The 26,629-nt window shown below is 30.2% G+C and overlaps 1 protein-coding gene across 4 annotated transcripts in view; it reads left to right on the top strand.

Moving 5' to 3' along the window:
- LOC118194710 (uncharacterized) overlaps nt 1-26,629 on the top strand; it is a 146,007-nt gene that overhangs the window by 16,195 nt on the left and 103,183 nt on the right. For all 4 annotated transcript variants that reach the window (XM_085820658.1, XM_085820654.1, XM_085820662.1 and 1 more), the window contains exons 2-6: nt 2,465-2,553; nt 3,069-3,174; nt 5,060-5,129; nt 10,259-10,401; nt 14,133-14,273. In XM_085820658.1, coding sequence (XP_085676784.1) covers nt 2,465-2,553; nt 3,069-3,174; nt 5,060-5,129; nt 10,259-10,401; nt 14,133-14,273 — 549 coding nt within the window. The remainder of the gene's footprint in view (nt 1-2,464; nt 2,554-3,068; nt 3,175-5,059; nt 5,130-10,258; nt 10,402-14,132; nt 14,274-26,629) is intronic.

Genomic DNA, 26,629 nt, shown 5'->3' with positions numbered 1-26,629 from the left:
ATTAAATTTGTCTCATAATTTGCGAGAGTCTTATTCATTTTGTTTGTTTTATTCCAAGAAAACCGTGTGTGTTGTATGCCAGAATTAAGTCTAAATGCATTGTAGATAGGTAAGATTTAAATAGGTTCTGGAAAATATTGGTTGTTTTCAAACGATTTATTGTTGGGTGTTAAACTGTTATGTCAAGACGGTTGATCTTTAGATTATGGTAACTTGGCGATTTTTTGGCGAAAATTTGACGACCACCTCTCCTACAGCAACCCTCTATTTTTTTTTTCCCGCCGCCATTTTGTCTTCACGAAGTAAAGACATGTTTCTTTTCTTTTTATCTACTGAACACTTCTTCCAACAATCTACTAGCCGAATTACACTTATGCTGGAAATTTTATCTAACAAAACTGCTTAATCATGACAAATATTCACTGCAAAATTGGGAAAAAGTGCACAATACCATACTCCTTATGCGTTTTCAAAATAACACATACACATAAACCATGTACACGTCGACTTATTTTTACTTAAAAAAACATCCCAGAATTACACAAAAATGGCATTGTGTGTACTCTTCACTATATCCATGTACACTGCTTTTTTCTCATAAATTAGAAAAATTTCACGAAAATACATGACAATTTTCTGAATCTTTAAACCCGGTAAAAAGAACATATATGAAATTACCTGATCACGAAAAAGTATATACCCTTTCCAAATATGAACATTTCCACATATAAAATAAATAAAATATCCAAAAACTTTTACCTCTAAATCATCTATTATATTATAAATGTCACCAACGAATTCATACCGCAAGCATTACAAATACTTAGTGTCAAATATTTAAATTATTTCCATGCACGTTTACTTCAACTAAAACGTATACCAAATTCCTACAAACATAAAATTCACAAAATAACTATCATTTAATTAAAATATAATTTAATTCAAAAACACTACTTAAAATATAAATAAGCACATACATTAAATTAATAAAAATTAGCTTACAATCCTAATTACTTTAAACTAAATCATTGCTAATAACAATTTTCCCAATAATACCAAATTACTTTACTTCCACCTTACATTTAGAACAATGCGTAAAAATAATATCCTCAAATAATCTTCTTCAGAATCTTGCTTACATGGTGGATACACTTTTATTATGGATTCAATAAAATTATTGAACGATTTTTTCTGCGAAACTTACGCTCATGCACCATTCAACCAATTCTTTTGAATTATCACACAAACGCATTAAAAATCTAGAATTCACTTTAGACAACACCATACAATCCCAAAATTATTCAACCCTACTTCACACAACACACAATGAAGCTTAATACAAAATAATATACAGCCACAGATATTTTTCCAAATTCCCCCCTTTTCCGATTAAAGAACCGTAATTCGTCCATTAATATCACATGACATATCCCATGATCTCTCATTTCCCTCACACAAAATAATGCGTAATCGGAACTGAGTACTGTTCACATTATTACCAAAGTCCCAGGTAGTAAGTAACCTTTATCTCCTCCAAAATGTCGCCAAACTACCGGTTACCATATTCTAAAGATCAGCAGTCAAGACAAATTGGGATAAAGTCCAGTTGTTTAATTTTTTGTTAAAAGATGAAAGATATGATTTTCCTTGACTATAACATAGATGAGATTTAGTAATAATAGTCTTCTAAAATGGGAAGCCATTAAGAGAATTTAATCCTCAACTCTAAAACTTTTCGAAAACACGTAATTTTGTCTTAGAACTTCGTAGAAGATGAACTCATATGAATGAAGAAGAAAATAATCTGTAATAGAAAATAACCTGTATTTGGGCATGAACTGCTCTGCATTAATTTAGTGGGTTTTTTTTTTTTTAATTTTGTGCAATTTCTTTAATAATGCATTAATTATTATTTTAAAAAAATTAAAAAGTTCTTTATTAAAGTGTTTTCTGATTTAAGCAAAACTGTTTATATTTTCTTTTTTGTAAAAAATAAAACATTTAATTGGAATTTAATATATTTTTTATAAGAGAAAATGCAAACTCCTTATTAAAATTCTCATCACTGATTCCAATACAGCGTAGAATTTAATTGAATAATCCATATCCGATTAAATACTATACTTCAGTGTCAGTTTATTGTGAAGTTTCAAAAACTCTTCAGCTGTATACATAGAGGATAAATTTTGCTTTTGAGGATGAGTGCATAATATTCATAAAAAGGGCTTTGAGTCTTCTTGATTGCAGTTTAAATTAAATTTGTGCATTGACAACAAATTTTACCAGTTATTTATTTTTTTCTCTTTTCCCAGTTTGAAATTTTATAATTTATATTTTAATTATATGTATGCTAAGAAAAATATGGTTCTTCAACACAGATTTTCAAATTTTGTGATAAAATAACAAACATGCAATATGAATATTAATTATATATTATTCAATCAAATATATTAATTCTTTATAGGCTAAGACATTTCAAGATGAAGAAAAAAAAGTACTCGAGTACAGGTGTCTGTGTGATGGAGTTTTTCTGTATAATATTTGGCTAGAAATGTAAGCATGTATTTTATCAGTATGCATTATGCAGAATTTTTAAGCAGAGTTGACAAACTAAATTGAAGGGCTCTTTAATATATTTTTATGGTAAAATGAATATATTTAAAGAATCTAATTATTTTCTCTTTTATTTATTTTTTTTTGTACGAAAGCCAAAATTATTGTATAATTAATATCAGAAGCACTGAAACTTATAGTTTATGAGTTAATTGTGCAAATATGAGTTTATCTTATGCAATGGTACTGTTATAGTTTTCTTTCTTAGGACTTTTGTCTAAAAGTTAACTTTTTTTTTTTTTTTTTTTTTTTTTTGTAATATTAATAAAATAAAATTTGTGAAATGGTATACCTTGTGTATCTCATGGCTTAAAAGTTTTTGTTTTTATGTACAATTCTCTTATTGGCACTGTCATATAAAATTTATATAACCTAGTAAAAACTTCAGAAAATTCTAATCAAAGATATTATTTTAAGTATTTTATGTAAGTTTTAAAAAGTTTGTAATTTTGCAGTGATCCTCATCCTCCTTACCATGGAATTAACTCATCAACTGATGATCTTGCAACTCGTATACGAAACTTAGATGTTCTACTTCATAACATAAAAGCTTTTTATGAGGTATAGTTATTTTCATGTTTATTTTTATGCTACAAATATATGTTCTTTTAAATCTCTGAGCAACATAACTAACTGACTTTATCCATTCATGGGATTTTTTTGTCACTTGGTATATGTTAACTAATAATTTTAAATATTTTGTTTTCTTGCTTTTTTTAATAATGTAAATGTCATCCTAATGAATGTAAGTTTATGAAAATAGAGACTAAATAAATAATTTTAGAAATTTACCTAATAAATGCTGTTTGAAATACAAGTCCTCATGACAGGTCTGAAAACCCATGTCGTTCAGAGGGTTAAACTGTTTTATACTTTGCTTTTATAATAAATTCTATATTATACTACTGTTGCTTTTCCTTAAAAAAGGTTTTTTTTTTTCATTATTTGTTAAAAATATATCATTTTATATTTTTATAAAATACTGAAAAACATGTAGTTCTAACATATTTATTTTCATTTGATGATGAAATTTAGCATTTAGTTGTAAAAAGGCAAAAAGTATGTGATGTGTTGCTAGAAATAAAATTTATAGGTAAAAATGTATTTAGGGGTGCCCCTTGGTGAAAATTTGTGATTTTTTGCAGTACATGGACACCAAGTTTGGGCAATTCTTGTTATTTTGGCTTTGTGTAGCTGCGATTTTTGGCAAGTCAAAAAATTGCATAAACTCGGTATCCATGTACACATCAATCTATTTTCACTCAAAAAAGAAAAAATCAGACATTTGTACAAACTTGGCACTGCACACTGACTTGACTTTATTCATGCACACATTGATCTATTTTCGCTTAAAAATCGAAGGAGCACCCAATTCTACACTAGAGCCAGACAAAAATATATAATCTCAATAAACTGAATTTTAAATCGAATAATGAAATAACAGAAAGAAAAAAAAAACACTAGTGTTGCGTCTACACACTAAACAAAAGAAATATCCACTTACCTTATTTAGAAATTTCTCTGTCTTTAGTCTGTAGCACACAAAATTCCTTAACAGCATCCAAAAAAACTTTCCTCAAACCCTGTTCTCTTTCTAATGGGACACTTTATGTGGTGACCATTTGAACCTTTCTTGCGACAAACCCATTTAAAGCCATATGAACGATCTTTACGTTTGACCATACACATTTCCTTCGTACAAACAGGGCACTTGTAATGGCTACTAAGTAAACTTTCATTTACACACCAGTCAATAAATGCTTTCCCCCCCTTTCATTCCAAATTGTAATTTCAAATTGTTCAGCCATTTTCCATGTAAACCACAAAATAAGCAACGTACTTCCTAATCAACATCCAACACATGAACAGTCCTTACAAATTTTTTCCCATCAGTTAAATTCACGACAATCATACTACCAATTACGTCATAATAGGGTTTCAATAACATTCAACTATTCAGGTTACCATAAATAAAACAACGACTTGGCAATAATCCAAGTGGCATCCTTAAATATAGGCTAACCAAATTTATATATTAATACTCTGCTTTTCTAGATTTCTTGTTTAACTGTGCTAAACTTTGGAAGAAATTGACTAATTTCATAAATGACATTTTCAATCACTCGATTTATTCAGATGATGATAATGTGTTTTTTGATTAATTGAATTATGTTAAAGTAAGATTTCTCTCATTTTCTGTGTATCCTAATATCTGCAGTAAAGCAAATGTATTTAAAAGATAACTTGAGTTTGTGACTGAATATATTTTTGGAAGATTATTATGCTTTAATTTGAATAAAAAATTTTGTGAAATATTCATCAATATATTTATTTTAAATACATCATGAACTCTTAAAATGATGAAATTTATAGGGATATAATTAAAGTGACATGTATTTATGATATTTTTGGTCATTTTATAAATTTAAGTATATTTATCTTATAGGAAGTTCTTGGTCAGTTATTGTTGACAAAGATTCCTGATATTCTCACCTTGGCAAAACTGCATGATGAACGTAAGTTTTACATTTTCTTTAGTGATGAGTTTCTGCTTTTCAGAAATTTTTTTTTATATGAGTTTGTATTATCCTTTGCAGTAGGACTGGTACATCAATTAAATATACAGATTTAACATGTTGACTGCCAACTACAAGATATCTTGTAGGTTGTTTACTTTTCCAGGATGCCAACTACAAGTTATTTCGTTACTTCATTACTTGCCATATTTGTACTGCTACGAGGAAAGTTGTAGTATAACATTGTAAGTATGAATAGATGGCCTCAGGAAAGAGAAGAAAAAAGTCAGATTTGTCTTTAGTGAACAGAAAATACAATTATACAAAGTTTTTTCAAAAAGAAAAAGTGTATACAAGTTTATTCAAGCAGAATAACATTTGTATGGTTTGTGAAAATTTTTAAAATAGTCTTCTACACAAAGTACTGGCTTCTCTTGGCAAACTGGACAAAAGTAATGTGTTTGGCAGCATTTTTTAGCTTTGTTACAAACTCAACATGGCTTTGCATGGCACAGTTTTTTTTTGGTTGGTGGAATACTCTGTAAATAATGAAACGTAAATACTTGTTCAAACTCTTCTCCAATCAAGGAGTTGACAAATGCTTGTCTAAACTTTATAAGTTTTATTTTAAAAGAAGTTGTTTTTTGAAAAAGTTGTGCACATTACATATATATGTCTCCATAATATGTAAAACAATCTTTTAGTTCATCTAATAGTCTTTCTTAGAGATGTGTAGTATGACAGCATTGGATCTTATCAACCAATGCTAGACATTGCTAGGCTGAAGTCCTGAATTATATTCAGTTTCATTGCAATTAGAGACCTCTACCATTTCAACAACATGCATATTTGAAATGGAAAGACACCTTGCTTGTCTTTCCATTTGCATACAGTAAGAGGACCATTTTGCTGGGGGGGGGAACCCTCCTCTCTCTCTTTTTATTTTTTAGTTTTTGATTTACCACATCTCTGGGATTCCTCTTTCTATTATTTCATAGAATTCCACACGCATAAGTTTTTTGTGTGGTTTGTCATTTTGTAAGCAGAATTAAGAGCAACAGAATTATAAAAATTATCCATGTATATTATATAGCCCTTATCGAGATAGTTCTCAAGTAAGTGTAAGACATCAGTAGTATGACCTAAATTATTACTAGATTCCTCATATTTTCCATGGTAAACTTTTATTTTCATAATACCACCATAGGATTCACATAGCACATACAGCCTGACACTGTATTTGTGCTTTTTATTTTTTGTGTACAGCTGGAAATGCACTCTTCCACGTGACACAGCATTGATTTGTCGATACAAATATTTTTATTTGGCGCATACTATCATTGAAATGATTTAGTATAGGTCGCACCTTGCATCTAAAATGGTATTGAGTTATCACCGAAGTGAAAATACTCCAATAACAATTGAAATCTATTTCGACTTGTACATGATCACGAAAACATTACATTATACATTTTGTGTCTACTCCAGTAATGTTCTGTTGAAGGAAAAAAGCAAGGGCCCATTTGTAACAAAAGTTGGCTAATCTTTGGAAAATGGTAACAGGTAGTTTGGAATATGGTAACAGGTAGTTTGGAATATGGTAACAGGTAGTTAGTACATTTTGGTAAGGCGATAAAGGTGTACTAGCTAGGACTTTAGCAGTGTACATGGATAAAGTCAAGAGTGTGTGCAATGCCATTTTTGTGCAATTCTGGGATGTTTTTTTAAGTGAAAATAGGTTGACGTGTACATGGATACCGTGTATGTGGAATTCTTAAAAACGCGACAAGCAGTTTGCGATTCTGCACTTTCTCCCAATTTCGCACCTAATCTTCGTCATGATTAAGCACTTTTGTTCCATAAAAGTTCTAGCCTAAGCATAATTCGGCTAGCAGATTGTTGGAGAAGGGGAAAAAAAAAAAAACAAAAAAAAAAAAAAACATGCCTTTACTTTGTGAAAACAAAATGGCATCCAAACAAAAACTAGCAGGTTGCTGTAGCAAGGTTGGTCGCCAAATTTTCGCCAAAAAATTGCCAAGTTACCATAATCCAAAGATTAACCAAAAAGTCCAAGAAAAACTTTCATTTCTGCAGTGCTAACATCTTTCCACTGGGATAACCTCATAGAGGTTTTTTTTTTTTTTTAATTTAATTTAATTTTATTTTTTTTTATTTATGTTTTCCAATTTCTTATACAGTGTATAAATTCATTTGTTCATCCAATAATGCAAGAAATTTTCGAGAAAAAAATAAGTCTACCAGTGTTTGTACTATAAGATTTGTTGTATCTAACTTCAAATCAATATTTTCTTGGAAAATAAATAGTTTGGGAATTTAGCAATTTTCTGTCCACAAATTATCATTCATATTTGGAGTGGTTTCTTGAAGAGCATGGTGCCTGTCTTTAGGTTCAAGAATCATCTTATTTTCAGGTTTGGAGATGATTTCATCATCACTGTCCTCACTTGAATTCTCAGGAGGTATGCAATTGCTATTATTGTCATTACCATCCTCGCTAACTCTTTCGTAAAGTTCTGGATGACTTAGATTATTAGCGTAGTACCTAATTTATTTTTCACTAAGTGGTGTTTTCCTATCCATATTGGTTATAAAATAACACACACAAGGAAGACAATTGTGATGTGCTCGGTACTCTATCTCTAATATTACTAATGGATTTATACATAGTTTCTGACTCAGCTCTAGCAAAGTGACAGGTTGAAGTGTTTCTGTGCATGAATTATCTTGCAGTTGGCTTTTTCAAAGAGACTTTTGTTACATACAGCAACTACGAGATCAAAATTGGCTTTTTAGTCTGGAATCACGAAAAGTTCCTTGGCAGTAAGCATGTTAATTAAGTTAATTTACATTATTTTTTCTTTCATATGATAGCTGTGATCTATTTTAGTTTTCTTATCATTGCATAAATATATTTTATGTAAAATCAAAGTAAGGAGTATATAAATAGTAAAATTCAAATTTAAATTAGTATTAATTTCAAGTAAAAGTCTTAAACTTTCAGTGATCATCGACAAGCTCGGCTGTCGTTCTAGCTATGCACTGCAGTGGGCAGAAACAAATTCAAATTTAAGGCTGACAGATATGTATTTGGGAAGAAGGAACTGCTTAATGTTACTACCACTAAAGGGTTAAATCCTTATCTTTCAAAAGGCAGTGTCACTTTCAGAAGGAAACTATTAAATGCAATCATATTCTTCCAATCACCAAAATTATTACAGTAATCTAAATATAAAGAAAATTTTTCCTGTTGTAAAATACTCTTCTGAAAGCCATATGCATCTTCTAGCCTTACATTGGGAAAACATATATCTTTTAATATTTCCATTAACAGAAATTGACTGTGATGGTTAATGATTATTTTGCATGAGTTTGTATTATAAAAACTCAAAAACTTGATTTTTTATAAATATAATTTTGGCATTTTATTTTAAGCATATATAATGTATTTAAGGTGTTTAGATTTATTTCAGTTATAATATCAATTTACTGAAAATAGTCATTATTATTTTGTTTTATACAGTCAAAAGTCGTTAATTCGGACACCCATAATCCGGACCTCAAACCTAAAATCTTTCTGCGCATGCGGCGCGTTGACGCTTGCGCATAGGCGTTTTACGCGTGTGCGCAAGACATTTACGACTGCGCATATGCATCTGCGCAAGCACAGAATATGTTTTCGCGTGCGCGTTTAATGTATAACGGACGGTATAAGCTAAAATTATCTAATTATCTATTTCAGTTAATGTTGATGATTGCGTTGTTCCTTAATCTTCGAATTGGATCCGGCTTATTATTTTTTGCAGACTGTAAGAGCAATTTTATAAAAGTAAGCTTGAACTTTTGATTATGTCAAATAGAATTTCCAATGCTGGAGCTCCCAAGGGATCTAGAAAACGAAAGTATGTTTCGATGGTCCATCAAACAAAAAACGAATTGCTACAAAAAATAGATAATTAAATCAAATCCCTCATCATTATAAATATCACGAATACAAATCAAATAGTTTTCTGGTTGCAATTTTCTAATTTTGGCTATGCGTTAGGTATGCTTTATGCATGTGCGTGTTGAAAGAAATGTTTAATAAAGTAAACAAATAAATATTAAGCTTCTTTTTTTGTAAATTTTGATACCCTTTAGATCATAATTACTCATTATTTTATAAATTACGGTTTCATATTTTTAATTTTATAATTTCTGCATGCCATCTTACCAGATTTAAACTGATGATCTATAATCCGGAAAAATCGATAATCTGGAATCGCCGAAGTCCCGACGAGTCCGGATTAAAGACTTTTGACTGTATTATAAATACTAACTGATCAGTTTTCACATTAAGAAATTTAATAATATGGTTTTGTTTTACTTAAGAGAAATCTTCTTTTTCCCTTTATTGCATATACAGATGTATCAGTTATAAATTAAACACATTTTTTCAAGCATGTGTATATTTTGTGTAACTTGACTTAGAGTTTATTATTTCTATGTATTTCCATGATCCTTCATTATTTAGTTTTGTATTCATTATTGCATATTTTTTAACTATTTACGGTATTTTCTGAGAATCTGCACCCCCACCAAAAATTTACAAACTCATTGTGGTCTTTGTAGGGCATTCATGAACTCGTAGGCTGCTAATTTTTTGGCAACCTAATGCACAAAAGGCAACAGCCTTTTTCAAAATGGCTGCTCAATATGAATTGCGTACAAAAGCAGTTGATCAATAACATTAAAAAGCAAGAAACGTCAGTAATAAAATTCATATCTTATTGAGAAATCCTTCTGTATTTTTTTTGGGGGGGGGCTGTTTTCTTATTGTGGATACAATGATCTGCTTTCTCCTTAAAAAAACTTCAGAGAATTACACAGACTTGGCATTGGGCACTGGTTGAAATGGACATGTGCCACCTGCATACAAGGTTGCCGTATAAATATTTTTTAGTAACATCGTAAGTTATCACATAACTTTGCCTCACAAATACTTTTTTTAAATACTTTTTTGTAACTTATTGGTAGGCTGCAGATATCCACTAGTATAACTTCACATGATACTCAAAACAAAAGCCATTTTTCTGTTTTTAAGTCTTGCTTTTAAAATTTTTGCTGTATAGATTCCAGCATTAGTGAAATGGAAAGCTTATTGCTCTTGATTTTGGGATGTGCTGTTCAGTGTGAAAGGAAAGAACATTTTATTGAAGTTATTAAGTCTATGGATCTTGAAATACAGCATAAAATAGTGGACTACATACAGCAAGTATGTAATTTTATGAATTTGACTTATTAAAGTTTTTTCTTTAATAATATGCTTTGGCATTTATTTTATATATTTTATGCAATTGATTTTAATCTTTATTTAAACTATTCTTAAAGTATTAAATAATATAATATTATGATTCAGTTTTAAGAATTTTTTTTTTTTTTTTTTTTTTTTTACCTGTATGTAAAGGTTATTGATCTTTTTGATCAATAAAGTATAAGTTGATTAAGTATCTAAGCTTGATGTAGTTTTTCAGATGGTACAGAGTTACTATCAATTTAACAAAGTTAATCTATCAATTTAACATATTTGAACATTACTTCTATAGCTGTGTGGGAATTAAATTTGCATTGAAACTGAATTAAGGTGTGTAATTTGCCAATAGAAAATGTTCAAAATGACATCAGAGAGGACCTTAGTAGTTACTATATGAGAGAGAGCAGGACTGTGTAATGGCAACACCTTCTAGGTAGTTACAAGCAATACAAGATTTATGTATAAGCTACACAAGCTGTAGCTTAGGGTCCCCACTTTCTTAAGGGCCCCCCAAAATTAAAATAAACTATAAATATAGTATAATATAAAGGGCCCCATAGCCCAAATAACTTAGGGCCTTATCAAGTCTAAATCTGGCTGTGGTTAGATGGCCTGAGCAGGAGAGTTTGACATCTTTTGCAGAAAACTGGTTGCTCATGGCTTTGTTCTTGCTTTCACTGCTTGCTTTGTGCATTGATTTACTTACCTCCAGCTGCTCAATTTGCTGTTTATTACTAGTCCCCACCTGCAAAATGCAACATCTTCAATATCGACACAATCAAGATTCCTATATCATTACTTCTAAATTTACTTCATTACACACACACATATATATTTAGGTAATAAAATAAAGCTAAAGCTTTCCTAAATTTTAGTTTGATGCTTTTAATAAACTTGGATTTTTCATTAAATATGATTATTGTTTCATAATTCAGTACACAGCGAACTTCAAGAAGCTGCTTTATTTTAAAAGTAAACACTAATATTTAAAATTTAATAAAAATCTCTTACAGATGATCACCGTGAGAACAACCAGCATTTCTGAGAACTTAGGCAAACATGCAGACCTGAACATTATTTCTCCAATGCAACAACTTTTGCAAAAGACCAAAATTATTTGTAACTATGGGTGGTCATCTTTAGGGAGGGATCAAAATTATTTTTAGATCCAGTCAAAATTATTTTAACACTTACTTCTATGTCAGTTTTACAACTCAGTTCATTTACCTTTCTGAACGGATGAGCTAACTTTAAATGAACCAATAGCTCCTTTTCCTTTTGTCTGAACCAGGCTTCCACCCACCACAGCACTCTTCAAATACTTTTTGATAAAAAGTGTCAAATGGTCAATATCTACATCTTAGACCAAATGATAAATGTGTTTATAATCCACAATTATGTAATTTCGGTACTTCTCCGTTTTGCTGGCGCAGGCGATAAATTCGCCAATAATAGTACAACTGATGCCAAACGTAATATCCTTGCTGGTAACCTTTTACGCCTCATTTTCAAAACAATTCGCAGCCATTTCTTATTAGATTGATTGCTTCTTTCAATACTGGCATATAATTACATAGAAATTTTACCAGATAGTTAAATTTTATGCCCTAAGGCCATTCGCGGTAATTAAGTCAATTAGGATGCAATCACACCGCTCATCCGAAGGCGAAAATATAGAAACGGCAAAGTTGGGTTAAATTCATCCATTCTTAATGAGAATGTACTAGCAAAGTAAAGCACTGCGGTTTTACATAATTTCTGAGTAAGCTATTTGTATGAATTGAAATAATTCTTGCATTTAAACTTGTATTCCAAATTAAGATTTAACTTGAAATTAATGTAGATAATTACTGAGAGAATTAGATTTTTTAGTATAGTTGACGTGAGATGAGATCACTTACGATCATGTGATATGAACCGGCGAATCAGGATGTTGAAATATGAAAGCATAGTAAATTATTAAATTAATGTCTTTTTACAAATTTATTGTCTTTGTTTATTGGCTTTTTACAAAATTTTAAACAATATTAAAATGTTTATGCATTCAAAATAAAAATTTTTTAGAACTAACATTTGTTAACATTTTTTTATGTGTATGCTGTCACCAATAAAGTCTGCTTGGCAAGATTTGCGCCAGCGAAACGGAAAAGTACCATTATTTCTTATTTGTACCTTTAATTTATATTTTATTTTTAATCATTAATATATACATGAGTAACAATATTTATCCATAATTAATAATTCATATTTATAATGGGTATATTTATTAATAATTTGTATTTGATTATCACAGTGTTTGATATACCCTCATACTAATTTAAATTTTTAACCCTGTGAATGCCGTGACCGGCTTTATCCGCGCATGAGATTTTTTTTGTCACTTGATATATATTAGCTTATAATTTAAGATATTTTGATTTCTTACTTTCTTTAATAACATAAATGTCATCTTAATAAATGTAGATTTATGAAAATATAGACTATACAAATTTATCTAATAAAAGCTGTGTAAATATAGATCTTCATGATAGATCCAAAAACCCATACTGTTCAGAGGGTTAAATGTGATTTTGAGGTTATGATATGCTTGATTTTGAAATGTCTTAACATGTTAAATTATTGATATGTTTTTGGGGTAAAGTGATTTTAAATTTTCATGATTCAGAATTTTAAGCATGAAGAATTTGAATCCTGAAATGAAATTTTACAAAAGAATTATTAAATTGTTTTTTTTTATGTTGTCATAATTTAAAGCATGATGCATGTAGATGGAATTTAAAATAGAGAAGAAATTTTAATAATATTATGTGTTAGTGTTTTCACTTTGATGAAAATATTTCTGTTGGAACTATAAAGATTTTTGAAATTCAAAATTCATTTGAGCAAACTACATCCAACATTAATATACATGATTAGTAAATTTTCATTTTCTTAAAGATGAACTAATTATGCAGAGTGGAATCTATCAATTTAACATATTTGAATGTTACTTCTATAGCTGTGAAGTTATAGTGTGTTCTATAGCTGTGTTACTTATTACCATATGAAGATAAACTCATATGGATGTGAATAGTGAAATTTTTATTTTATTTTAGGGGTAAACATTATGAAAGTGGTTATTAATTTTCTGAAGTTTGTTAAAACAACTTTATGACAAGCCAAAAACTTTTACAGATGATTAAGTTACTTAAAAAAAATTGTCCTTGTAGGAATTGTACTATTTTTTTAGTTTAAATTAATGACCATAAAATTCAAATATGGTTATGTATTTCATAAACCTTGATGGATAATTTATACCTAGTAAATTAAACTAAACTCGGTGACATAACAGCCCAAATGGGCCAAGCCCTGCAGTGCCCAAAATCTGCTTTCTTGACTGTGGAATCGAACCCCGAACTTGTTGTGCTGCTAGGCTTTTAATACTTAATAAGGAAGGCTAATTGTTCTTAGTGTCAGCTATTAATTCATTTTTATATGATATCACATTTTGATATCTCTTAAGAAGTAGCAAGCACATTTTAAGAAGAAATTAGACAGATAGAAGTTCATCCTGTTGCTATCCTTAAAAATTATTTTTCACTTGTAATTTTAGAATACTAACTCATTAATAATATTTAGTTTTTATGAGAGGTGTGTCTAACTACAGTAATCTAAATCACAGAATTTATTATTTTCTAATTTTGTAAACATAGATTACTGATAATCCAGAAGCCGTTTGGACCAGTGAATGGATGGAATTGAGTCTTATTCCTCCTGAAGATCAAGAGCACATGTACAGTCTGTTAATACAACATCTGCGACGTCTAGTCAGAGAGAAAGATGAACTATCACAGGTAAAAGAATTTTATCATATATTTTTGTTCTTTATGTCAGTTTACTATTTAATTTATATAGAACAGTGGAATGATTTCATATGTATCAAAGTGACTGATTTTCAGTATTTTGAATAGTGCAAGCAATTTTAATTAACATCGAATGAATTTCAAGATAAACGTCTCCATTTTCTACAAAACTATTGAATGTTGTTATTTTAAAAATTTTGATGTATGACAACTTTTTTCAAAACACAGAAATTTCACTTTCAGGGAAAAAGGTATTCTCGATTTTAAAGATTCTGTATACTAATTACAAATAAAATTTGTGTAATCTTTGTTTATCTATAAGTAGCTGCAAAATTAAAACATTTACTCTGAAGATCACATTTTCATGTGATTTTTTATTCTATATATGACTTAAAAGAATATTTTGCTTAATTAACAAAGTATTCAAATGAAAGTATAAAATATAGTCTTTAGTTAAGTACAATGAAACTATAATCTTTACTTAAAAGTACATTAAGTTTTTTATGCGTCAAGCACCACATTACTCTTTCAACTATTGATTTGCTTTTAGAAATATTAGTTTCATAAATCTGTAATATAGTTTAGTTTTGTCTTTTTAGATTTTCCAGGTTTTTTTTTTTTTTTTTCAAGTCTCATTTGAGATAAAGATTATGGGAGAGATTTTGCTGATTTCCTAAACTCATGTATATTTTTATGCAGCATTGAAAAAAGTAAGAGCACAGGAGAAAATTTCAAAGTTGAAATTTTATAAACATGTAACCTTTGTAATGGATGTAACCTTTAATCTGGATATACTTTGATGTATATAAATTAAGAGAAATGCAGCATGGATTTTTAAAGTTTGGCCTGTGTTTCTTCATGCTGTGCAGATTGAATTGGGTGTCTTTTGCATAGTTGTGTCCATTAGGTAATCCCATCGGTATTGCCTTCATATACGAGGGCTATCCAGAAAGTAGATTACGTTTTGGAATAAAAAAATAAACAAAGTATAGGAAACAAATTTTATTATATACAGATGAAAGCCACACTCAAATACTACTTTTCTACATAGTCACCATACAAATTAAGGCATTTATCGTAGCGATGTACGAGCTTGGAAATTCCTTCGTCGAAAAATTCGGCCGCCTGCGCCTTCAACCACTTCGTTACCTCTTCTTGCAGCTGTGCGTCGTCATCAAAACGCTGCATAGCCAGCCACTTCTTCATTGCTGGGAATAGGTGGAAGTCGCTCGGTGCCAGGTCGGGACTGTACGGCGGATGAGGAAACAACTCCCACTTAAAAGATTCAAGAACTTTACGAGTGACATTTGCCGTGTGGGGCCGGGCGTTGTCGTGAATCAACAAGATCTTAGAGCTCAACATTCCTCTGCGCTTGTTTTGAATTGCTCTTCTGAGTTTTTGGAGAGTTTGGCAATACCTTTGAGAGTTTATTGTAGTGCCTCTTTCCAGCAAGTCCACCAAAATTACACCTTTTCTGTCCCAAAAAACAGTCGCCATCATCTTCCTTGCCGACATTGTTTGCATGCATTTCTTGGGTTTTTGGGGAGAACTTGTGTGCTCCCACTGCATTGATTGCAATTTCGTTTCACAGTTCACATGTTTCACCCATGTTTCGTCACCAGTAACGATGCGATCGAGTAAAGAGTCACCATCCTTATGGTAAGCGTCCAAAAAGTTCAACGCTGCAGCCATTCGCTGATTTTTGTGGTCCTCTGTCAAGATTTTTGGAATCCATCTTGCACAAAACTTGTGGTAACCAAGCTTTTCGCTGATGATTTCGTGCAACAAACTTTGCGAAATTTGTGGAAAACTCAAAGAAAGTTCCGTTATTGTGAAATTTCGGTTTTCACGGACTTTAGCATCGACTTTTTCGAGAAGTTCGGCGGTCACTATGCTGGGTCTCCCACTTCGATCTTCATCGTGAACATTGGTTCGGCCATTTTGAAATCTTATGACCCACTGATGCACTCCACCTTCAGTGATAATGTTGTCCCCATACACTTCACGAAGCTGCCGATAGATTTCTATCGGTTTACAGTTTTTTGCAGTCAGAAACCTTATTACTGAGCGCACCTCGCAGCTCGCGGGATTTTCAATTAACGCAGACATTTCAAACCGTCACAGTATCTGAACGGAGCACAGCACGAACCTCTCACTAGCACGGCTAGATGCAGACTGAGCTGCGCAACGCTCTGACCCCAAGATGGCCGCGCTAGCCCCGCCCCTAGCGGACACAGACGGAAACGTAATCTACTTCCTGGATGGCCCTCGTATTTTACTAATTTGAAACTTTCTCTGAAGTTTAGGATTAATGCTTTAAGGGATATTGAAATTTTAAGTTGCTCATAGGTATTACTTATTGTAAATGTGGCTAAGTTCTAATGATCTATAGCATAGGCATTATCATTAATATGGTTTCTCATTGCCATTGTCTTTTGTTTTGGGAAAAATATCTCTACTTATTGCTAGTTGTGCAACACTTCCTGACTCCCATTCATCTGGAAATGTGTGAAGAGTCATACGAAGTTAGAGAAAATGTAAACTTACTCAGAAAAAGTGCAGGAAAGTCTGAATATCCCACCCAGCAGTCATGGAAATAAGAATACAGATGACTCCTCTCGAATAATTAAAAGAAAAGTTTTTAAATTGCAACTGCTAAACGAAATTGTACTATAGAAAAGAATCAAAGAAGAAATGTAATATTTGTTTTTCTTTAAAGTATTCCGTCTGTCTCCTATGGCCAGTGCTGGATTTATGTATAAGCTGCACAAAGCCCCCACTTTCTTGGGCCACCCTCAAAAATTGTACCATATCATATATAAAAAATATTGACTCGTATCCCTCATAAAGGGCCCCCATAGCTCAAATAGCTTAGGATCTCGTCGAATCTAAATTCGGTTCTGCCGATAGCATACAATTTTGTCAATGTATAGTTCTCTTATTCTACCAATTAGTGAGGCCATAGTCATCCTTTTCTTTAAAAACATAACTGTACTGCATTCTTTAGAAGTCATTACTTTGTGTGGTTGTACATAAAAATTAAAAATTATTCATAAATTTAAAATAAATAAAACAAATAAATAAAACAGTAAATTCCGCTAGAGTTTAAAATAAATAAAACAGTAAATTCCGCTAGAGTAATTTTAAGCTCTGTAGTTTTATATGTGAACATTTATTTTTATGAATTATGCCTAGCATTTTTTAAAGTATCTGGAGGCACATCTTGCCATGATCTTGCAATGCTCACAGCAGATTTTATGTTAAAATATTTAAAAAATTCTTGAATAGTCTTGCCATTATTCAAGAAATTAAACGTGGATTTTTAAAATGCGACTTCATATTAGCACTTTAGCGCATACACTATTCCGATATCCATAGGCTGAATGATGGGCATACATTTTGGAGGAAGGAATAACATGGATATATTATCTTTCATTAAAAGTTTAAGTGAAATATGAGCTGAACAGTTATCTACAATCAGGGCAATTTTTGCATCATCAGATAAACCAACCCGAATTCAAATTTTGTGGAGCCTCAGGTATGAAATGATTTTCAAACAAATCATACATTAATGCTTGTGTCATCCGTACTCTTTTATTTGCATGATATATAATGGGAAAACCTTTACTCCTTTAAATGCTTGAGGTCATGTATTTTTTCCGATTACAAAAAGTGTACACTTGTGTGTTCCTGCAGCATTTGCACCTGCTAAAATTGTTAGTCTGTCTTTGAAACCAGTTGGAGCCTTTTCTGTAGAGGTTGCCAAGTTATACATATTGCCAAAAAAGACCAGTTTCATCAACGTTGTAAATTTGTCCTGGAGATAACGTTTCACCATTAATGAGTCCAATAAATTCATCTGCAAATGGTTCAGGAGCTTCAGTATCAGCTGAAGCTTTTTCAACTGAAATTTTTAATTGCATTATACCACAGCGATTTTAGAATTTGGTTAATGAGCCTATTGAATATGTGCACTCAGTTTTTAAGTTCATTTCTTCATAAAATATTTTGGCTTGAGCCATTAGCATTGGACCTGTTAATGTCACGCCCTCGCTGTATCCCCACATAGCATAAAAACATCCTTGGGATATCGAGCATGTTGCTCGCGGAATAGGCGCACATCCTCAGGACATCCCAGAATATCCCACAAACCTCCTAAACACCTCCTCCCGAGTGCTTAATGTCACATCCCAGTACATCCTCAGGACATCCTAACTAAGTCCCATTGACAGCTTACGGGATTTTATTAGGATATGAACTCTTACTTACTACATCCTCAGGACATCTCACTAACCTCCTAAACACATCCCATTATATCCTAAGAACATCCTATCTATGTCCCATCAACAGCATATGGGATGTTATTAGGATTTAAAGTCTTACTTACTACATCCTCAGGACATCCGATAATATCCCAGTTTCCTCCTAAACTCATCCTCCTGAGTGCTTAATGTCACATCCCAGTATATTCTTAGGACATCCTATCTAGGTCCTACCGACAGCGTATGGGATGTTATCAGGATTTGAAATACTAGTTACATATCCCTTTAACCTCTCAAATACATACTCTCAACTGCTTAATACCCAGTATATATACAAAGAAACTTCCAGTGAAAGTATGTGAAGGCGTTGTAATGATCTAAAACCTACTTATTTTACACAGACAGTCTCAAATCCTTCTCCTGTGGTTACTATGGAAAAATCAGAAATGTTGAGAATATTTATACAACTTATTTTGTTTTTAAAACAGAATTTGTGAATATATTAAAACTGAGCAAGGAAATTAAAATGAATTATTAATACAAAATATTATAAGAGAATGCTTTTATTTTTAAGATATTAAAAATCTTTCGATCATTTTTAAACATCCAATAGCCCCCAAATTGAAGTATTCATAATTAAACTATTTTACAAAATCAGTTTAATTTCAGTTAATTTGTATTAAAATTCAATAATAAAATTAGCCATTTAATAATCTTTACATAAATGAATCATCTTTCTTTAAAACATGTAAAGAAATTTTAGTGTTTTGATAGACTGTTGGGAAATTGTTAAAAGGAATAAATTGTATTTTTAAAACTAAATCAATTCCTAGCCACAGAATAAATAAATATGTTTTTGTAACGTGAAAATGGTGCAAGCTGTTTTATATATATAATATTTAGTTGTAAAAATTATGTTCTTGACATTATGTTAACAATTCTTTACATCATTCAAAAGGTAACTCAATGAGCTTTTCTAAAATTCTATCTTTCTGCTCACACAATTAAAAAAAAAAATCCGAAAGGTCTCAGATTTTAGCAGTCACTCAAAAGGGCTCAAAGTTTATGAGTACAATGATTATAATACAGATGGGGCAGTGGAAATAGCAAAACATTTTATAAGTTACTGACACCAGAAAGTTAAATATCTTCTATATATTTGAAAAGTGAAAAACTATATCATGTAATTATATAAAAATATTAAATGTTTTCAATTAGATACAGTCAAAAGTCGTTAATTTGGAGACCCATAATACGGAATGATCTATAATCCATACCTCAAGGCTAAAAACTTTCTGCGCATGCGCCGCGTTGACACATGCGCATAGGCGTTTACGCGTGCACGTAAGACCTTTTACCACTGCGCATATGTGTGTGCACAAGCGCAGAATATGTTTTCGCGTGCGCGTTTTATGTATAACGGACGGTATAATCTAAAATTATCTAATTATCTATTTCAGTTAATGTTGATGATTGCGTTGTTCCTTAATCTTCGAATTGGATCCGGCTTATTATTTTTTGCAGACTGTAAGAGCAATTTTATAAAAGTAAACTTGAACTTTCGATTATGTCAAATAGAATTTCCGATTCTGGAGCTCCCAAAGGATCATACAAAACGAAAGTATGTTTCGATCTCCATCAAACAAAAAGTGGAATTGCTGCAAAAAATGGATAAAGACATTAAGAATGTGACAGAGAGGTTAGTGAAAACGAAAAATTTCGATTGACAAGTTAGTCGGTATTCTCGGCACAACAATTAGCAAGACTTGAACAGCAGAACTTTGTAACTGAACAAGAAATTGTGTCTGTTTATAGAATTAAAGAGAAAGTATTATCACATAAAACGAAGCAACTTAAAACAACTTACATTGAAAGAAATGTTTAATAAAGTAAACAAATAAATATTAAGCTTTTTTTTTGTAAATTTTGATACCCTTTAGATTATAATTGTTCTTTATTTCATAAATTAAGGTTTCATATTTTTAATTTTAGAATTTCTGCATGCCATCTTACGAGATTTAAACTGATCATCGATAATCCGGAATCGCCGAAGTCCCGACAAGTCCGGATTAATGACTTTTGACTGTATATCATGAATTAAATGCATTTTAAATCAATCAGATTAAAAAGTAAAAAAAAAAAAAAAAAAAAAAAAAACATTGTTAAGAACTGCGTGTATTGCTTTTAAATAGCTTGGCTTGTTAATTGATAAGAGATTAGATTTTAAAGATAAATATGTTAAATTTTGCCAAATGGCAAGACTTGAATGAAAAGCGAAACAAGTTTACAATTGACGATATGAAGTCACATTTCGAGACTAATAGCCTTTTTGGATTAAAAAAAAAGTTCTGAAAATCATTTGCACTTGTGTTTTGGTATTAGTTTATGCAAAATTCAGTAAAATGAAATTTACCAGTTGAAATCAGCACCAAATTAAACTTTGTAAATTCTAGCTAAGTTAAAGGTTATCTCATCCAGAATTTTATTACTTATCTTATCCAGAATTAATTTATTCATTTCAGAACAAAATAACACAGTAATTTCCATTTATATGACAATCAATATCAAAAATTTAAATCTGCATTTTATGCAACACAGAAAAACTCCAAAAGAAGATCTACTGTTTACCATGCAATTAAAGCATTTTATTCTGCAATGAACTCTACCAGTTATTAATACTTCTAAGTATATTCAGTTTACACTTTCTGCTTAATATATGCTGTGTAAAATTTTCCATAAATTTATTAATTCATTTTATTTTGAGGTGAGCTGTTATTCAACTCTCAATGTTAACGAAAATATTTAGTTCATTTTTTATTCGGTCTCAAAAGAGAAATCAAAATACGTGTATTTATGTACGTGTTATAAATACGTGTATTTATGAATCAAAATACATGAGAAATAACAGTGAGAAAAGCACTACTACCTTAATCTGTGATTATATATAACAAATGCAGTGAATTATAGTTAACAGATAGTGAAAATATTTATATTTCTGAAATATTTCATATATAACATTTTCAGTTTCGCATATGTGGCAGTTTGAGAATCTTTTATGTATACCAATTTTTTTAAATGTCTAAAAATTTTTGTATTTTCAAGGAAAGCTTATTCTTTCACCTTTAGTATATAAGTAATGGTAATTTACCAGATAAAATTACTTAATGGGGAATACAGAAAAATATCTAGCCACTTACCTTTGCGACTTCATCTGCAGAGAGACTAAAAAAGTAGTTCAGCTAAATCTGTTATAATAAATATTTATAATAATGCTAAATCCTGCAATAACTATTAATATGACAAATTTTGTAAACCTATTTATTTAGATGAAAAATAAACACATTCAGAAATTTATGGCACTATATTATGTTTAACAGAGGAAAAACACTTTTCAAAATTCAAAATAGTTTTTATTAATCTAATTTATGACATTTTCTTTAAATTCCTAAAAAATAATCTTATATCCATGTAAAAGAGGAATATATATTCTTATGTATATAAGAACTCTTGATAAACTGGATCTCCGCCATTGATTAAAAAACGTAAAATATTTTAACATCTAGTACCTATAAACAGAGTAGCAATTATTTGATTATTCGATTATAGTAAAATAAATATGGGGGATGCCTTTTAAAATTTTTTATGTCAGAAACTAAACTCAAACCACCAGCTGAACATATGAGCAGTTTTATCAATCAGCCACTGTTAGGTAACCTGGATACCAAATCAATATATAAAGTTGCCAAGATAAAGAGAGAAACAAAATTATGATAATCACATCTTACCTAATCATAAAACTTTTTAAAATTTAATGTGTATGCAAGTCCAAAAAGAGTGAGAATGAATTTATTTTGCAACACAAAGTAAAGTTATCTTGCAGAAGCAAAAAAAAAAAAAAAAAAAGTCTCATGAGATTGGCAATTAAAAAATAATTAACTGCATCTGTTAACATTTATCTGACAACACATAAGTAATTGTTAGCCACGTGCAGAAAATAAAATCTGATCATGATAAGAATTATGTCCAGATTTTATTTTCTGCACAGATTAGATTTTATTCATTTTAAAGTTTTGAATTTAACTGCAGAAATCTACCAAAAAAGTATATTTTATGTTGTAACAGTAGTAAATAAAAATGTGGCTAATCTTTACTGCATGGTACACCTTGGTTTCTGTTTGAAAAAAATCGCAAAGTGGTATTGGTTGTTCATGAAATTTGGAAGCCCGTTGTGTCAAATAAGTTTTTTGGTAACCCTACTGTTGATAATGTTGGCGAAAGTAGCCTCGGGGGGAAAAAAAGTTTTTGTCAATAAAATGGGGTTATTTCCACAAATATTGCCAACATGTTGTGATAAATTTAGTTTTGGGCCATTTTTTGTAATAGTAACCCTTTTGTATGGACCTGGGTTTTCGGTTCTTACCATTCTTTTCAATTATTGTAATTGGTTGCATGTAAGTGGTATGGTCTTGTATTTTGAACTTGCTATTATTTTGGTGTGGGTACCATCATTTGAGTATGTCTGAGGTGACTAAGAGATGAAAAGTTTATTGCTTGCCTGTATGATGGAGGAGATGGTGGGAAGCTTAAACGTATGCATGTGAAAAAAGGTATGTTAAAAAATGACGTTTCATTTATTTATTCGTCTCTGTGTGTTAATTTTTGTTAAAAGATTTGTTGTTTAATGTTTTTATGTTAGGAAATATGTATTTTTTGTAACTTATTGCACTTTGTTTTTGTATTTTTGGTTGTCTCTGTGTGTTAAGACAGCAGCGAATTTTTTGTGGTTAACATGAGAGTTTTAACTTTCTAATTTTCTTAAAGTGAAAATAGATTGATGTGTACATGAGCAAAGTTAAGGCAGTGCACAATGCCTAATTTGTGCAGTTCTCTGTTTTTTTTTTTTTTTTTTTTTTTAAAGTTAAAATAAGTCGATGTGTACATGGACGCCGAGTTTGTGTACGTCTTTGACTTCTTATTTTGGTTTTGTGTAGCGGCCATCTTGAAATTGGTGCCGATCTTGGTAAGTAAAAAAAAAAAAAAGATTCACCAAGGGTTACCGTAAATTTTTACCAAAGATGTTCTACCATAATCACCATTTCAGTGGTTTAAACACTAGTGGAGCAGTATGCAGAGATGAAGATTGAGTTTTGTTTATACAGCATGATGGTTTAGGCACTCCAGCCATTACGGTGAACAAGATTATAATAAACATAGCCACAACAATTGTCTATAAATATTGATGTATAACACTGCATGAACTAATAGATTTCTTATGCTAGTATATACAGAATCCTTAATCGAAGTGAAAATAAGAAGAATGTGCATGCATTTCCTTTAATTGAAACATGGGTTTGACCATACAAATCTCAGCCTTACGGGACATGCCACACTATTCAGATAGACAGTAAATAGTGCTTGTGTTGTTTTTGTTTCTTAGAGCTATGAAATAAATATACTTCTACATTTTTATTTTTTTCTTTTCTTGTTTCACATTTAGATTACCTATCAAAAAGTAAGCAATTTTGATATTATTACAATATCTGAGTTAAAATAACATTCCAATTAACAATTATTGGACATGTTAAGGTAATGAAAATTATAAATTAAGTTAAAAAGTAACCCTTAATGTGGCATATTTTTGAATTAAACTCTGTCGATTTTAAAAACAACAAAATGTCCCTCTTTATTAGGGAATTTAATTAACTAATTTTAAATATGGAGTTATATATGAATTTTTTCCCTTGCATGTTATAATAACCGAAACAAAATTACACTGATACAGTCAAAGTTCTTAAATGCAAGTACATAAAATTTACTTTAGCAATTTTAAGAGATGAGACAGACTGAACACACAAATAAATTTCTATCAAAGAATAATTTATTAAATTTGGCCCATTCCATAGTAAACTTTAACCATTAGATTACATAATTACACCATGTTATCAGTTTGAAAAGCAAGTCATATGCCTGATCTTGGTTTTAAAAGAAATACACAAAATAATATATAGATTATTGAAAAATGATCTATACCAGTGTTTATAGATATGATTAAATGTAACAGAAAATTTACTGTCACAACCACATTTTTAAGTGAAATGTATAATTTTAACATTTTATAATATTTAAGATATGGCATTAAATGCAAAATTATGTGTATGGACATAAGTTAGTAAATTAAAAAAAAATAATAGTAATGAAAGAATGAATGTCATCAAAAATTTCAAAACAAGCAGAATTTAATTTAGAAGACTTTTACACACTTATGATAAATAAATTTGAAACTTCTTCACCCAAAATTAAATTATAATTAACTAAAACCAGTTTGACTGACCTCCCACAAAATCCTTCAGCTGCAATTTTTTCAAGCTTGAAAACCAAATTCTTCTCCACATGGTAATAGCAGCTTAACCAGTTGAAATCCCTACAGAAAGTTTGATAACACAATAATAGAACTAATAGAAAAGAAAAATTAACACAAAGGTATAGAACATCATTTAAACTTAACATTATTACAAATTTTGGTGCTTTCTGACTATCTGCAAAGCTGTGAAAATTGGCAAAATGTTTGTTTGGTATGGTTCATATCTACTGCTCTGTTCACAAGTAGTAATTCAAATAAACACTTTATAAGAAACAAGAAATTTTAGGATGCACACACACAAATATATATATATATATATATTGGGTCAATATTCACATATTTTTCATCCAACGGAATACTATTCAGAAATAAAGATTAAATATAAAGCATGTAAATACGTGTGTTTGTTATGCATATTCATAGTTTGCTATTATCGTGTACATAGTCTTGCAGTTTTAGCATAAGTTGAAGCTGTGAGGGCAGATGATCAGAAAGTATCAGAATTTTTCATGTATGTGTAAGAAAAAATTGCCCTGACAATAGTATTTCAATTGTTTAGCACTGACATTTACATAGTGCATTAGAAATATATAGTAATATATATATAATAGAAAGATAATTGCATACTCATTTTTTTTAAATGACAAACTTATAACAATTCTTTCACATATAATTAAACAGATTTCTTTCACATGAACATCTAAAACCCATTCTTAACTAAAAAATAAATAATAAAACCATGTAAATTTCTTATGAAGCCCATCATTTCAAAAATGTCCATTTCTGAAAGTTCCCAGCGTTTCTCAGTATATTATTAAATTACTAAATTAAGCATCCATGATCGTCATGTTCGCTAATGTGACAATATCTTTCATACTTCTTTGTTACAACAAGTAAGCTTCGATAAATCTTTAACTGATACATGCTACATTTGTCTAAATTTTATACAAATAATAAAATTAAATGATCTCTTTATAATATATTCAAAGAAATAATTTTGTATGAAAATTTGTATGTTACGTAGCAAAATAATGTCCTGATTAATGATTCAGGAAATAATTCAAATTTCAGCTTGTGTTAAAATAAAAAATATAACACAAAGATAAGGAAATTTCCTTATGAACAATGCATTTTAACATTATTCAATCACTGGTGATCACACAGTACTGAATGCTTCAATAAACATTACTGTAATTGTGTTATTTAAAAGACTGTAATATTTTAATTATTTCCTTAATTAAAACATTACACTTTTTTCCTCTTCCTCTTTCTAACACCAAAAGAAAACTCAGATAAGAAATATAAAAATATCAGTAAAAATAAATTATATTATTGAATGACACTTTACATTAATTACACTTATGCATATATTATTTTGTTATAAATTATTTCAAAATCAAAGAAGAGAAGGAGAAGAAACTTTAATATTGGCATTTCTAAAATAATATAAACATTAATAATTTAATACAGTTTGTTATTTCAGGCAAAAAGAATTCACTTTTCTGGATAGCATTTATACTTTCATCTCACCTTCAATAAAACATTAACAGAAATGCATATAATTTAAACACTAGTTTATTTTATTTATCAGACAGATTATGTCAACTCAAACAAACCTATCAGTAAAATTCAGTAGAAATAATTCTGAATGTTAGACAACTTGCAAGATTCAACAAAAATTATCAATACTTTTATTATAATGACAATATTACAGTAAGATGAAC

Source organism: Stegodyphus dumicola, chromosome 1 (genome assembly GCF_044657685.1).
Source record: "Stegodyphus dumicola isolate Sdum_Otavi_A_Nest chromosome 1, ASM4465768v1".
Taxonomy (NCBI): domain Eukaryota; kingdom Metazoa; phylum Arthropoda; class Arachnida; order Araneae; family Eresidae; genus Stegodyphus; species Stegodyphus dumicola.
The sequence above is the reverse complement of the archived record's forward strand: the minus strand, read 5'-3'. Positions and strand labels throughout refer to the sequence as shown.